General features: G+C 41.5%; 1 protein-coding gene across 4 annotated transcripts; it reads left to right on the forward strand.

Annotated features, from left to right (window-relative positions):
• The first annotated feature begins 164 nt into the window (after window positions 1–164).
• pias2 (protein inhibitor of activated STAT, 2) lies at window positions 165–15,299 on the forward strand. Of its 4 annotated transcripts, none has more exons than XM_020938275.2 (14): window positions 165–277; window positions 1,962–2,120; window positions 3,190–3,277; window positions 3,379–3,429; window positions 3,965–4,055; window positions 4,261–4,395; window positions 4,530–4,635; window positions 4,790–4,863; window positions 5,577–5,737; window positions 6,894–7,021; window positions 9,768–9,945; window positions 11,285–11,430; window positions 11,505–11,542; window positions 11,811–15,299. In XM_020938275.2, exons 1-14 carry the CDS (start codon window positions 169–171, stop codon window positions 12,012–12,014), a joined length of 1,668 nt encoding a protein of 555 aa, XP_020793934.1. In that variant the 5' UTR covers window positions 165–168; the 3' UTR covers window positions 12,015–15,299. The 4 variants fall into 4 exon arrangements, with proteins under 4 accessions (XP_020793934.1, XP_055017866.1, XP_055017867.1 ...); XM_055161891.1 differs by having other exon boundaries at window positions 9,771–9,945; XM_055161892.1 differs by lacking the exon at window positions 165–277 and adding an exon at window positions 2,776–2,930 and having other exon boundaries at window positions 288–2,120.
• Window positions 15,300–16,127: the final 828 nt, after the last annotated feature.

Here is a 16,127-nt window from a genome sequence, read left to right on the forward strand (position 1 = left end):
TCTTGTGGATAAATAAAGTTTGTCTAAGTCCAAGGCATAGAACTATGATAAAAATATTATAATTTGTTATTATTTTTATTATAGATTCATGGGGACTGGGAATAGAACTATAATACAAATATTATTTTAAAAGTATTATTTTTTTAAAATTATTTTTATTATAGATTTATGGGGACTGGGGCGGAGCAGGTGGCGCGTGCGTCTCTACAAAGCAGCTCTGGTCACGCGGGCTGTCACTACCCGGAACAACAAGATGGCGGCTCCGGAGCAGCTGCGGGTGAGTCCGAACCAAAACACTACACGTTTCACCCTGGATCTTGTGCGATTTCACCCCTGTGTGCAAGCACGCACCGGTTTTCATGGTTGCGCCTGTGTCGTTATATTTTAAGACTGCAAAATGTCCTAAATATGCGCGTTTACGTGTTGTATTTGTCCCCAAGCTAACTGAGCTAAGTGTGTTTTGTGTCATAGGACAACAACAGTCACAGACCCTAACGCGGTCATTGCGCCGAGTAAACCTAAAACCAAACGTAAAGGCACACTTAATACACTTTACTGTTTAACACGAGCTGGATCACGCTGCTCCTTTCACATCTGGAATGTTGCAAAGTTCTTATAGTTTAGAGCCAATCTATTGCCTCCTAATTTAGGATGACCAGTATTTACCCGGGACAGTCCCGGTTTAGAGCTGTGTCCCCTCTTCCAGTAGGGACAAACCCAAACCAGTGATTTGTCCCAGTTTTATACACGAAATGTCCCCGGTGTCCCCATTTTTAACCAGTTTTATACCTGCCAACAATAAGAGAAGCATGCATTGTTATTTGCTGAGGTAAAATACAGAAAAACTGCTTTAAAAATTACAAAAACACAAAGAAAATGTGACTATACTGACCCGCATGTTAGTCATGAATGGGCCAAGTGCATAGCAATTTTCCTTAATTAACCTCTTGCTTCACAATTTTATTATTACCAACCACCCCAAACTGGGGGTGTCCCAGTTTTTGATTTTGAAATTCCGGTCACCCTATCCTAGTTCCTCTGGGATTAGCATTTCACTATGTACAATTTAATGGCATGCATGTATTTCAGATGCTAAATCATTCCAAGTCCTCCACAGATACTGTTTATAAATACCTAGAATGTAGTTGGAAATAGGTTTTACCCGCGGACCTGAGTGCAGTATGGGGAGTCTGTGCATGCTAGAGTAAATACTTCCTCTGGCTCGTTTTTAAAAAATGGACCTGAATGATCACTCATTTGGTGGAATGTAAGGCTTGATTTGATCAGAGGATATAGATGCGTACTTGCGTCTGATATCGTATATAGACATGGAACTAAACGTTTTGCAATCTGGACACTGTGGCAAGCTATATTTAGTCAGCCACAAATAGTCTTGTCCCTCATGCAGTTTCATCCTGTGTTCAGTGTTGTGACGGACAGCTGTAAAAATGTGTTACTCCAGCTATTCTAAATATTCACAATGACTATGCATTTCAGAGCCTAAAGGGTCAAAGGAATCACAAATCACAAGTTTGTTGTTGTCGTTGGAGAATGATGATGAGCTGAATCAGAACAAGTACAAGAGCACATAGACGAGTATACACCCATGGACTACTATAGAAACAACCTAGACCACTGAGAGATTACACAGATATAAGGCACGGTAATATAAAAGACATAAAAGAAAATACTACCATTTACCATTGAAACATCCTGTTGTCTAAAGATTTATTTTTTTTATCATCATGGTATCAGAATCAATATTGAGTATCAAATGGTGAAGTTCCTGTGCTTCCAGCCCTGTTTGACCCAGAGTAAATCTCGGGTTCTAACCTCAGCAGGCTAATGAGTGTGAGTGTGATGGCTGGGTGTGTTCTGGTCTGGCCTGTATAGTAAGTGTAGTCGTGCAGGCTAACCTCTGCTCTGCTCCTCATCTCTGTGTGTGTGTGTGTTCACTACAGTCTCTGGTGTAAGCTCCTCTCTCACAGTACTGAAGACAGACAGAATGAACCTCCATCAGACCCCTGCACCCCTGCTCCCTCCGGTGCACCCTGACGTCCAGATGAAGCCTTTGCCCTTCTACGACGTGCTGGACGTGCTCATCAAGCCCTCCAGCCTCGGTAACTTTACAGCTCCTTAAGTCTTGGCTAAAGTAGTTTAAACTTATATGTCCTGCACCTCACCTTCAGTTATGATTGAGTTTTTCTGTCGTTATGGTCTATTCTTTGGAAATGGCATAATATTTTTGATGATCAGATTGAAGTAAGATTTCATGTATATTATACACACTGTAAAACAGTTATCAGATGCTACATCCCAACAGATCCTAAATGGAGCCTAAATAATAAACTTATTTGCCTGGGAAATACAGAATGATGTCTATGTATTTTTTGTACGTAGGGAGCTCAGACTAGTCCCCATGTCATTTTTCAGTGATGCATGAGAAACCAAGGAGCTCATTGGTCACTCATCATTTACATACAGACCTGCCCTCTGAATAGAGGGCAACACACGAATCTGGGGTGGAACCATCGGAACGTTCAAACAAATACTTACAATGATTGGTCGAAGCATCACAAACTTTAGTTAAATCCAGTTGAGAGAAAAGAACAGGTGTCCTACCCATTCACAAATGCACAAAGCGCTTCACTCTGCACAATTTTCACAAACATAAAGCATGAGAATTTGTCCTGCTGGCAGAGCTAGCTTCATTGATTCTGCATGTTTTTCAGTCCCCTGTGATATTTTTTTCCTTTATTTTTTCCTTGTATGCAGCCATATTTGTTTTGATACAGATGCACTGTGCCTGTGCCTGTCCCTGATTGACTAATCCACCTCTCAATCATGCCCATCTGAACTTGGGGAAATGCAACAGTGACCAGACACATATGTCCATAAAGTATAGAAGATGTGTGTGTTCTGGTTTTTTGGTAATCAACTTTTAACTCTTATTTGAATAGACTCATAGAAGCTTGGCTGCCATATTCTTCAGTGTTGGCTTCTTATAACCGTTAATTTCTTTGTGGAGTGAAACATTTACTGGGGATTTTTAAATAGATCCATGGATAAAAATGTATTTTATTACAAAGAACGATGTGATGTAATTGTTCCAATTCCAATTACAATTTTCTTGGTGTGTATAGAACAGTAGTGTTTGGGTGTCTTTTAGCTGACGTGTTGTGTGTGCAGGAGCCAGCACCGCTCAGAGGTTCCACCAGGAGAGGTACTTCATCTTTGCCCTGACGCCTCAGCAGGTGCGGGAGGTCTGCATCTCCAGGTGACCAACATGTTCAGCATCATTCACATTATACACAAGTCCTCATATCCAACATCCGCTTTTTTAACCCTGTGTGTATGTTTGTGTGTGTGTTCGCGCAGGGACTTCCTACCTGGAGGCAGGAGGGATTACATGGTCCAGATACAGCTGAGGTGTGGCAGGGAAAAGAGGAAGTCACATGTTTTGTATTCAGCTCATTGCAATTAATACTCACATTAGAACAATTCCAAATACTAAAATCACAAAGGCTGCTTAGCTGTAATCCCCAGGGCAGATGTTACATTAATTCAGAAGTCTCCATCATTGACAGATTATATTCAGCTGTGACCAACATTTTGGAAGCAGTTTAAAATATCAAACAATTCAACAAACTTCAAACAATGAACCGCTAAGTATGATGATTTTTTGGCCTGTTATTCAGCTGTTGCTTGGAGCTGAAAATGTACAGTGATAGGAAGAATACTGACCCTGACCATCACAAAGACAGTTTGCAAAATCTTTGTTCCTTGGAGTCTTACACTGTGTAAAAGCTGCAAGTCTTGTGGTTCAGACCTCTAAAAGCAATCCATTGGAATCTTCTCTCACGCTTAGCACTCCCGGATGTTCAAATGTGCTCTCTAAAGTGGATCTTGATATGGAAATGGATTGCCGAGTTATTCGAGTAATAGTTTTCTGTCCTTGTTTCAGGTTTTGTTTGTCTGAGACCAGCTGCCCACAGGAGGACAACTATCCCAACAGTCTGTGCATCAAGGTGAACGGGAAGCTCTTCCCTTTGCCGGTCAGTGCTCATTGCTCACAACAGCAATCAAGTGAAAACTGTAATTTAATTTCAATTAACAAATTACAAAAAATGTACAATGTCTCTCATGTTGCCTATGAACAGGATCAGTAGTGGTTGAATTCAGTGTATCTGAACTGCTTTTGTGCATTAAGATGATTTTTATATTGTAGTCTAAACACCATGTCTAACTGTGTGTGTGCAGGGCCACGCTCCTCCTCCTAAGAACGGCGTGGAACAGAAGAGACCGGGTCGGCCCCTCAACATCACGTCTCTGGTGAGGCTCTCTTCTGCGGTGCCCAACCAGATCTCCGTCACATGGGCCCCCGAAATTGGAAAGGTCAGCCACTGTCCACCCCCGTCCACCTCTACCCAGGACAAACTTCTGCACAGTTATTATGTCCTCTGTCGATTGGTGTGGAGCCCTCCTCCTGGACTCATGTGCTTGATGTGTTTGTGTGATGTATGTTGCAGACTTATTCCATGTCGGTGTACTTGGTCAGACAGCTCACGTCCCCTCTCCTGCTGCAGAGGCTCAGGATGAAGGGCATCAGGAACCCAGACCACTCCAGAGCACTCAGTGAGTCAGCCTTCCAGTCTTTACATTTAGTAACTGGCAGTTCAAAGAGATCTAAGACACTCACTAAGCTAACCCAACCACAATGGGGATTGTACATGATGCATACATGATGTGGTATCCTGTCAGATATGGTGTATGTCCCTGTGTGTTACAGTAAAAGAAAAGCTGACTGCAGACCCAGACAGTGAGGTCGCTACTACCAGTCTGCGAGTGTCCCTCATGTGTCCGGTAAGTCCATTTAAACCCATTTGAAGCTTGGGTCCTGGGTAGGGATGGGTATCATTAAGGATTTATAAATACTACTACTACTCTTTTTGATACTGATTTTTGATAGGGTTACTTTTACTCATTTAGGCATAATTTATTTTCATCTCTCAAATTACTGTTTATTACTAACAGGTTTAAACATATTTTTACATATTTAATATATAGTTTGCAATGTAGGACATTGCGGCAGTAAGATTTATTGCATAAAGTCTTAATAACCAGTGATGTGTTGGTGTTTTCTTTGGTGTTTATTCCTTGTGTGATCAAGGAGGTGCTACAATCAGTTTTAAGCAAATTTTGATGAAATATTATTGTGTCAGATTCATGGAGCACGTGCACACCTGCCTATACAAACTGAAACGGCTGACTGATTGATTGATTGATTGAATGAATAAATTAAGGGAATGGAACGGAACAGGGACAGCTCACAATCTATATTAACCTTAACAGGACAGATGCATTGTACCAGGTTGTAGCACTGGTGCTACAAAGATAAAAGCTACAATGCTGTAGCTTTTGTCTTGTACAGAGTGAGAAAAACAGTGTTTAAACTCAGTAGTTTTGCATTTAGCCACTTAACAGATTCAAGCTTTTATGACCCAGTTTAGCATGTCCTGTTCATGTTCATAGTTCTCAGTATTTATTATAATGATATCTTGTGTTTGTTGGGGCAGCTGGGTAAGATGCGTCTGACGGTACCGTGCCGAGCCGTGACCTGCTCTCACCTGCAGTGCTTTGACGCAGCGCTGTACCTCCAGATGAACGAGAAGAAGCCCTCATGGATCTGCCCTGTATGTGACAAGAAGGCTACCTACGAGAGCCTCATCATCGACGGGTACCGGGCCTCACTGCTCTGTCAGAAGTACAAAGAGTGATAAGGATCATTCCACGCCATTTCAACAAATTTCCAGAAAATGTCACGCATCATGTTTTTTAAAAATTTGAAAAAATTACCAGCTGGTCCCTTACTATCATGTACCAAATTTGAGCCCAAGCAGGTGAACGCCCTGAGTGGAGTGCGTTAAAGCTTAGCAGAACTTTAATCCAATATTGCTGACCTCTGGTGCAGCACATGGCGTTGGTGTAATACTATTTTTTCCTTGTCTTATCATGATCTACTTCTGTGTCAAATTTCCTGATTTTACGTGCACATTTTTTTGGTGTCATTCCTATTCCCTAATGCATTTCAGTGTTTCCTGCAGAACTTTATAGTTATAGTTGACTACGTTTCTCCGAACCACATGAATCTTCATAAAACTACGATCGTTGCATGGAATCTCCTCCCACCCCTCCGCTCCTCACTTCACTTCAAAACAGCACTGCCTTGCCTAACCAATTTTGTTTGGGGGCACTGATGGGCCATTTTATTTATTTTTGGAAATAGCCAAACGTTAGAGAAGCACAAGTTTTAAGTTGGCGAAAATTTGGCAAAATTTCAGGACTTTGTTTTCAGGACATTGTTCACTGAGTGAAAAATGGGTGAGTTGGTTAGGAGAAAAATAATAAAAATGAAGAAGAAAGAATACTATTCTGATACAAGAACAATGTTCCACAAACTATACATATTTGGAAAGTTCTGGCACATTGCTACGTCATGGTGAGAGTCCCTGGTCACTACTGGGGCATCATGTCACGTCATTTCACTTCCCTCCGACTAGCAGCATCTCTTTATGATACTAATAAGCCTTGCGCCAGCCTCTGGCACTCGGGCCTAATTAGAACAAAGACAAACCTGACTTATTCAGGGAAAAAAAGAGTTCTGTCTCTCAGTGTTATCATGATTTGAAAACTGCACCAGTTTTATTGTGCAGGTGCAATTCATTTTAACAAACTGAACTGAAATCAAAACAACATTCATCATTGTGTATTTTAAGATCTTTTTTTGCAATATTCTATTTCGGCTTTGTGAGGAAATAGAAGTTGTGTAATGTGTATGTATGTAATTGTGCTGCCCACCACCCAGTGCAGAGCTTGTGTCTGTCCTGTTTCAGCCTGTTCTTGGAGATCCTGAATGACTGCACAGACGTGGACGAGATCAAGTTCCAGGAGGATGGCACGTGGTGTCCCATGAGACCCAAGAAAGAGGCCCTCAAGCTGCAGGCGCTGCCCAAAGTGGAGGGTGAGTGTGTGGGCATTTCTTACACTGTGGGGAATCAAAGCTGTAAACGCACATGGGAACCTGCCACCCATATAGTCTAAAGATCGAACATATGGGTTTTTCCATGGCCCATGCTGACACTGAGTGTTTAGAATCCTGAGCAACTGATGGTCGATAAGATCTTCCGACATTTTTGGGCCGATATGTAGGGCCGATTTTAAATATATACGTGCTTCTAATTTGTGGACAACGTGGAATATGCACTGTTTTCCTACATTTAAACATGTTTCCACAAAGAGATATTTAGGCCTCTTCATTCATAGTTTAGTTTAAAGTGAGAAAGGAGAGAGAAGCGCTCCTCCTCCTCTGTGTCCCTCTGCAGCATGTGCATATGGAGCAGCAGCAGTGGTGTGAGAGAGGGAGGGAGGAGCTCGAGCAACAGATAGAACAGGAAAGCAGGTCCAGTTTTGATCTAATCATTTAAATAATCAAACTGAAGCGTAACAGACACATTGTATATTGAGTATATTGTAATAAACTGTAGTGATGCATGTGGGGGTTTACACAAGTGTTTAAATAAACCTGTGTGTTTAACTTACAATGTATTTATGTTGTTAAAAGCAGATGATGAAAATTGTCTAATTTTTTTATAACTAGATCAGATTATTGTAAATTATTTCAAAATCTTGTCTCATTCTTGTGGCCCTTATCTCCTGTCTTGTCTTATGAAAATTTTGTCTCGTTCCCCATGACAGACCAACCAAAAGTTTGGACAGACTTTCGCATATTTGTTTCTTCTTTATTTCCATGATTATTTACACTGTAGATTCTACAGAGAGGCAAATATATCAGGCCTATATTTGCACTTTTTGGCATATTGGCTATCGGTCTTAAATCTTAGATGCAAGTCAAAACTGTTATTTGTGAAATATTATGTAGTACTTCAGATACATAATGTTTAATGGCTAAAAGGTTGGCAGTACACAGGAACACAGGAAATAGACGCACTATGGCTAATCTGCAGCTTCACCCTGATTGGACCCGATGCTTCATATATTTGATGTCATCTGTGTGTATATAAAATGTAGAAAGTGGTAAAGTTAAAGAAAAAAAAAAAAAAAACACTGAAAAAGGTGTGTCCTAACTCTTGACTGGTAGTGTAAATCTAAATATAAATACATCATATTAGATCAAAAACATAAGATTTGGGTTAAGCGTAAGGTTAAGGGCCACTAAACACCAATATCACTTATTTTCTACTGATTAGCTGTGTAAATGTTTAAAATAGAAATGTATACCTATCCCAGGCCTTATTTTGGCATTTTAATGCATATATGTTAAAAACCTGTTGGATTGTTGAAGTTCAGCATCCCATTTTTCCCTCTTATTACAAAGTTTTAACCCAAAATAATTGTAATTATAATAATTATGTTTATAATGATATATTATAAAGGTTCCACAACCTTAAAACTAGATACAGTGCAATGGCGAGTAACTGAACGTGGCGTCAGTGTCAGAACTTTAACCAACAATCCTGGTGTATCCATCATACTATGAGGGACACAGAGAAGTCTGTATTGTTGGAGCTGTTAGTTTCAAGTTGGTTTCTCTCTCAACTTGTGTCAGCTGAAAAACATAGCATGCTGGGTATTAAAACAGGAAGGGACAAACCCCAGTGTTCAGTGTGCATGGCCAACGCCTTATTGTAGCTAGTTATCTATTTATACGGCGGGAGTCAGGTCTACTCCTCAGGAGTTTTTTTGCTAACTTTTTGCACTATTATTTTCTGTTATCTTATATTTTGGGACATCACAAGTTGATAGGGACCAACCCCAACTCGGCCCCGTTTGGTCTAAGGGGCCCAAACAACACCCTATTTAGGAAGAACTATTGGTGAAATTATGTAACTGTAAATATGAAGGTACTGCAACTGCATAAATGGTCAAATAACCTCAACATTTTGCATGGTGTATCCTGACACATGGGGGAAACTAGCAGAAAAATATTCTGTGGCTTGCTGCCTTTCTACTGTCAAATATCACCCTCAGCATACCCCAAAAGAACATGGAAAACTCCCAAGTTTATAAGCTTCAATTTAAGTCCAAGATGACCTTTCTATCTCAAGGGAAACGGCTGCTATGACCAGAGGTCTTCACTGTACCTCAAACTGGCAGAAAACTGGATTTTCAGGCATTATCTTTTCATGTGGGATTAAGCATATTTTTTTCACATAAAGAATATTTGAAAAGAGTTGACTTATGTACTGCTGTACTATATGAAGTGAATTACTTTCAAAGTGAATGATATTAAAACTCCAGGTGGACAGGGTCAGGGTACAAGAGAAAACTATGGTAACCAGGTTATACAAACGCTCATAACCAACCAACCAGCGCACTAACCAACCAGCGCACTAACCAACCAGCACACTAACCAACCAGCACACTAACCAACCAGCACACTAACCAACTAACCAACCAGCGCACTAACCAACTAACCAACCAGCGCACTAACCAACTAACCAACCAGCGCACTAACCAACTAACCAACCAGCGCACTAACCAACCAACGCACTAACCAACCAACGCACTAACTAACCAACCAACGCACTAACCCAGGGGTGGGCAAAGCAAACCTCGGCCTGGGGGCGGAACAACTCTGGTCATAGCAGCTGTTTCCCTCTAGATACAAAGGTCACCTTGGACTTAAATTGGACTTAAATAAACTTGGCCTGTTAGTTTGTGGAAGTGACTTCTGGACCTGTGTGTAGCAGCATCTGCTCCTGTGCGGCACGCGGCCCCCGCCCCCTCTGACTCCTGCTCTGTGAAGAAGGCCGATGTCATTGACCTGACCGTAGACAGCTCTGATGAAGAGGAGAGTGAGCCACCATTAAAGAAGCGCTGTGCCTTCATCTCCAAAAGCCAGGAGCCCGAGCTGCACCCAAAAAGGTACTCTTCCCCTCACAACATACACCCAAGAGGTACTCCCTCCTCACAACATACACCCAAGAGGTACTCCCCCCCTCACAACATACACCCAAGAGGTACTCCCTCCTCACAACATACACCCAAGAGGTACTCCCTCCTCACAACATACACCCAAGAGGTACTCCCCCCTCACAACATACACCCAAGAGGTACTCCCCCCCTCACCCCCCTCACACATACACCCAAGAGGTACTCCCCCCTCACAACATACACCCAAGAGGTACTCCCCCCTCACAACATACACCCAAGAGGTACTCCCCCTCACAACACATACACCCAAGAGGTACTCCCCCCTCACAACATACACCCAAGAGGTACTCCCCCTCACAACATACACCCAAGAGGTACTCCCCCCTCACAACATACACCCAAGAGGTACTCCCCCCTCACAACATACACCCAAGAGGTACTCCCCCCTCACAACATACACCCAAGAGGTATTCTCCTCACAAGCCTCTGAGTGAAGTGCTGTTGTGATTTTGGTCTCTACTAAACTGAGTGTATTTCAGAGATGTATTGTGACAGTAAAGAGGCTCTGCTCATGTCTCAGCTTTCAGGGGAACTGCACTGAGTTAAAATACAGGATGGAGATTTATTGTCATCCCTTGTTAAAGAGACAGTATTATGTAAAATTTACTTTCTGTCATGTTATAACATTGTGACCACACATCTCTGAAGAGGTTTTAGATATCATCCACGCATGTTTGTGTAATCCAGAGATCTCTCCCGAGCCCTATTCAAACCCTTACGTTTGACAGACCATATGCAGTAGTTTCATTGTTACCTCCGCCAAGGAGATTATGTTTTTGCCGGCGTTTGTCTGTTTATTTGTTTGTTTGTTTGTCTGTTAGCAACATAACTCAAAAAGTTATGGACCGATTTTGATGAAATTTTCAGGATTTGCTGGTAATGTGAAAAGGAAGAACTGCTTTCATTTTGGGGGTGATCCGGAAGAAATCCTGGATTCTGGATCACTTTGAAATTTTAGTTAACATTGTGGTAAATGGGGCAAAAATTTTGTTTCTCAATATCTCGGTTAATTATTAACCAAACCCCATGAAATTTGACTCAGGGATGGACAATGGGATCCTCTTTCATATTCCAAAGGCTGATCTGGATCTGATCCAGAAGACTGATTTTATCGCAATTTATATATATAAAAAATGGGGGTAGTCCTTGGCGGAGGTCTGCGCTCTCTGAGTGCTTTTCTAGTTGATACTGTATCTTAAGTAAGATACAGTATCAACAATATCTCACATGTATTTGCATAACCTAAATGGTCTGTTTGTGTGTTTGGTAGTGTTCTGGCCTACCAGCCGCCCTCAGTGCGCATGCCCCAAGTGCAGGTGGCCGCACTGGACCCGTACCAGCTGAGCTCCACTCTGGCAGACTACGCAGTGCCCTTCCACCCGTCCACACTGGCCTCCATACCCACAGACATGCAGAGTGAGTGCACTGCAGACTCAGGCTCCTGTAGCTCCTGTGTGTAGTCCCATCACTAACACCTGTCTCTTGTTTAGGCCTGGACCTGTTCTCTCTCATTCAGGCTGATCCACAGGTAGGTTCAAGACCATGTGGGCTCTCTGGCTCCTGCTCAACACTGGGTCTCACTTACAATAGACTGTGTTCACGTTCTAGAATTTGTTCATATTATTTTAGATGGAGAGAGGCAATGTAGGTAGACTATCATGAGAGGTCACTTAAAAAAAGTTGGGCCAGACGATTGCCAGTTTGTGCGAAATGGGTATTTGTATAAAATCCTGCAGGGGATTACAGTGATGTTTCTGTGTTCTCTGATTCTTTCTCTGACCATGTGTCCATTGCAGCATTACAGGCCACCTACATTTCTGGACACTCTGCAGAGTGCTGCTGTGGCCAGCACCAGCGGGCCCCTGGCCTCCAGCAGCCGCTACGAGAGTAATGCACGTGCGTCAGCCCCCGTGCACGAGAGCAGAGTCATTTCGGAGGGGGGTGGCGCCTCCGGGGGCGTGGCTGCGAGCAGCATATCAGACATCATTTCATTGGACTGACAGCTGGCCAAATCCTATCCGCATGGACCTGGGCGCGGGCCATATAACAGCATACAAACCAATGGGGATGGGACCCGGTGAAGATACAACCACATCCTGGAGACATGGTGCTTTTCTATCTGTGCAGCTCTTTGCTCAAACACACTCCTCCTACTGGTCAGACTCTTGTGCTCCGAGTGACTGACAGGTGGATTTAACCAATCACAGTGAAGTGTGAACTCAGAAGCAGCGGATGGCTCGTGTGACCTCTTAAAGGCAGTAGAAACCGACTGAGAGTACATGAGTATAACCTTATATGGAACCTAACTGAAGACTTGATATCTGTGTACTCATGACTTGTTACTCTACAGGATGCAGGCCACGCCTACCTCTGGAATTGGACTAACAGGATCCATTTGGACCAAACCGGACCAAACCAGTTTAACCACCTGTGTCAGTGAGGTGCACTCCCACACCATTAGCATTAGCATGTGCTCATTACAGTGCCCCTGTGGCCATCAGCTGCACTTCGCTCTGCAGAGGGACTATCTCCATGGGTTCAAATCAATGTTCAGATCCTCCTGTTTTTTGCTTAAGTACTTTCATTTAGTCATACTATTATTATTATTCCTCTCAAATGTAATCTGCAGTCTATTTCTTTATTTTCTGATGGCAGTTTGAACTTCTTAAACCTTTCACAATATGGAGAAAACAAGTAATCCACAAGTAATTGCTGCAGTATTGTCAAATCCAGATTAATATTTGGATTTAAAGTGCTTTTGTTTGTTTTAGCAGTGTAATGCCAAACCACAAATATTTAATTTGTTCTAATTAAACCTTTGAGTAGTTTTGACTGGGCTAGAATCCCAGGGCCTTAGAGCGAGATGTCCAGTGCAGCAGTCATGGCCTAACAAGGAAATCCAATATTATTTTAACTCGTGGAGATATTTTCTTCTATGGATCACATACTCCCAAAATATGTCTGTCTTTAACAAATGCTGTAAACACTGCCAAAAACATCTATTCAGACAACTTGACTAAACAGGGTTATCGCAACAAGTTTGTTTTGTTTTTTTGGAGTAAGTCAGGATTACTCAAACATGGGCAAATGAAATAAAACACAACTCTAGGTATGTATTCTGAGGAAATAACGGCATCCTAACATGACTTAAAACTCCCAAGAGTCAGGTTTACTGTATTAATATGACCTTCAAGTCGACCAGATAGCCCTTTTTGGCAGTGTTCACGTTAACACTAACAGTATTCCACACAGCCTAAACTGAAAAATGGCACCAATTGAAAAAGCCATGAACTGTGTGGTGTATGGTGTGGCTGTCACTCATCAAAAGAAATTATTTTAAAACTTACTGTAAATACCAGAGATTTGCAAAGAATTTCAAATAAGTTGCGTTCATTTTCTTGAATTTGATGATGTCATCATTTCAGACTGAGGGTAGGGCCTATATAATTCCAGTCTGACAGTTAAACACTAAATTCCATCCATTTTCTTCTGTTCCGGGGCCGGGTGTGGGGGCAGCAGTCTAAGTAGGGGCTCCCAGACTTCCATCACCCCGGACACTTCCTTCAGCTCCTCCAGGGGGACCCCAAGGCATTCCCAAGCCAGCTGAGAGATATAGGCCCTCCAGTGTGTCCTGAGTCTTCTCGGGGCCTCCTTCCGGTGGGACATTTAAGGCACACACCAAAACACCAAATTCTATCATGGAATTCAGACTTGCCATCCAGCTCAGTTTAAACTATAGAGATTCTACAATGTTTTGATATCACACCAAAGCAACCTATTTGTGTGTACATGTGCAGACCCCTTTGTTTAAATTATTCCTTTTCACAACCTTTTCTTAGTTTGGTTTAAGGACTTTGCTTTTGTCTCTGTCGCCAAACCCATACTTCTGCCATCAGTGGCTTTGAGATCCTGAGAGTATACTACCAGGCAGCTGCTAGGGCCCAAACATGTTGGGAAAATGTCCAGTGCTATTTTCCATACTGCAAAGGTGGTCATATATTTGTAATCAAATGTTCTGAGGCCCATTTAAACATGTCCAATATTTATAATAACAATAATATGGCACTAGTCTTATGCAGCGTTTTCCAGACACTGAAAGTTGCATAACATTGTGTGTTATTCATTCACGCCACACAAAGGTGGTAAGGTACTACACATTCTTACAAGGTAATGTGGCTGAAGTGTCTTGCCTAAGGACAAAACAACACTTTTGTTTTTGCCGCTGGTACCACTCTGTGGCATAGTCTCTCATCCAGTGTTTGTAGAGACGTAAACTACACGGTTAGTGTGATAGTTTGAGCTTTCTACCATGTTATTGTTGTTCCATCATCAAAAACAGGCCGGAAGAGATTTTAGATGTCGTCATCCATGCATGTTTGAATATTTACTGATCTCTCCCAGGCCATATTTGAACCCTTCTTTCAGTTAGTTGTAAAATTCTGTGTAAGGCTGTGCCCATAAGCCTACGCCTCATGCTCCCACATGACAATTCTCCATAAATATACAAAAACATGATACAAGACACAGCAACGTGACAAACCTGATCAGATGTGCAGTAGACTTCTCAGCAGGATGCACGCATAGTGCTCTGAAGGGGGAGTGACTTAGTGTGGGGAGCTATGAGAGGGTGGACTCAGAGCTAGACTAGAGCATTGTTTTTGGAGAATATAATATCCAAAAGGGTGAACCAAGGAGGTTTTTCTGTTTGAGAGTCTAACGTGTGTGAATGAAACAAAACACAACTGCAGATATGTTTGATGAAGAAACAACACTAGAACAGATCAGACTATTTTATTCAGCAAACATTAAATAAGTTTGCTGAACAAAATAGTGTTAATGAATTTACTGAGCTCATCTGACTAATTCAAGCTTTTTTTTTTTTTTTTTGTAAAAAAAAACTGCCATAAACAAATCACTAGAATTTAAACTAAACAAAGTTTTACATTTTGAAGTACATTTTCAACATCTGAAATTCATATTATATCATAATATTTCAGCTCCCCTATGATTTTCCCCTTTATGTTCTGAGCCCTTTTATGCAGCGCCATAGTTTAAAGGCCCAGAAGATTTATTTAGCTGAAATCTAACGATCAGATGAATTCAGTGCCACATTTTATTTACGTTTGTGGAGTGAAATCTGAGTGTAAAAATACTCTGCTCGGTGTACATTTGTGACTCCACATAAGTGACTTGTTGGGCTGTGATGTAAAAAGACTCATTTGAATCTGTGTTTCGTCCGTTTAATGTGTGGGATTTTTTTATTAAAACATTTTATACTGGAAAAACGGTTTGCTGCTATAATGTCATTTATTTTATTTATCTTTTTATTTAGATCCTTTCATATAACCACAGTCAGACTAGTGGAAGTAGTAAAATGGTGTGAGGCGAAATTCACCCAGTCAAATGTTTGGACACATTCAATGTGTTCTTATACCTGTAAGTAAAAAAAAAATCTGAAACTTGAAACTGGCAACCCAAATAAGGGACTCTGCCCTGTCCTCCAGCTGAGTTTAAACCAACTGTACAGGGGATTATAGAATGTCATGTGAACTAAATATATCACATCAATATATGTAGTCAAATGAGGGACCTTGAGTTCATGCATGTGTGGGCTCCTCTCTGTGTAAATATGTCCTTTTCATAACCTCATAGGAACTTTGTTTGGATTGGATAATCGTCTTTAGAACTAAAGCAACAAATTATTGTATAAACAACCATGATCACTTTGTCCAGTGATTTGGTAATTAAGAATATTTCAGCAAAACAATTAAAACTAGCTTTGAAACAAAACAACTTGCTTCTGTAATGCCCAAAGAGTCCAGAAGGTGGAGACATTTGCCTTCACATCATGGGCAGCTTGAGTTCATATTCATACATTAACATTCTTAGGAGCACAGAGTTGAGATGGGATCGTGCACAAGTCAGAATTTTTCTTTCAGTCATAGCATTCTCACATACAAAATAAGAGTCAAAATCCCCTGTACCTAAAGTACATACAGTTTTGTTCAATTTGCCCAGTTTATGGTTCTTTAAACCTCCAGACCCCTCTCCTCTCTCACCCTGATCTTCTTAAACGTGCCTGCAAAATGTGTCCCTAAATGTGTGTTTTTTGT

Source organism: Boleophthalmus pectinirostris, unplaced genomic scaffold (genome assembly GCF_026225935.1).
Source record: "Boleophthalmus pectinirostris isolate CB_2022bp ecotype Guang Dong unplaced genomic scaffold, ASM2622593v1 HiC_scaffold_4, whole genome shotgun sequence".
NCBI lineage: Eukaryota > Metazoa > Chordata > Actinopteri > Gobiiformes > Gobiidae > Boleophthalmus > Boleophthalmus pectinirostris.

Excerpts from the sequence above, each read along its gene's own strand:
- pias2 (XM_020938275.2), top strand. The coding sequence starts at position 169 with ATGGGGACTGGGGCGGAGCAGGTGGCGCGTGCGTCTCTACAAAGCAGC. Across the intron at positions 2,121-3,189 it reads CATCAAGCCCTCCAGCCTCG|GAGCCAGCACCGCTCAGAGG; the intron begins GTAACTTTACAG and ends TTGTGTGTGCAG. Across the intron at positions 11,543-11,810 it reads TCATTCAGGCTGATCCACAG|CATTACAGGCCACCTACATT; the intron begins GTAGGTTCAAGA and ends TGTCCATTGCAG.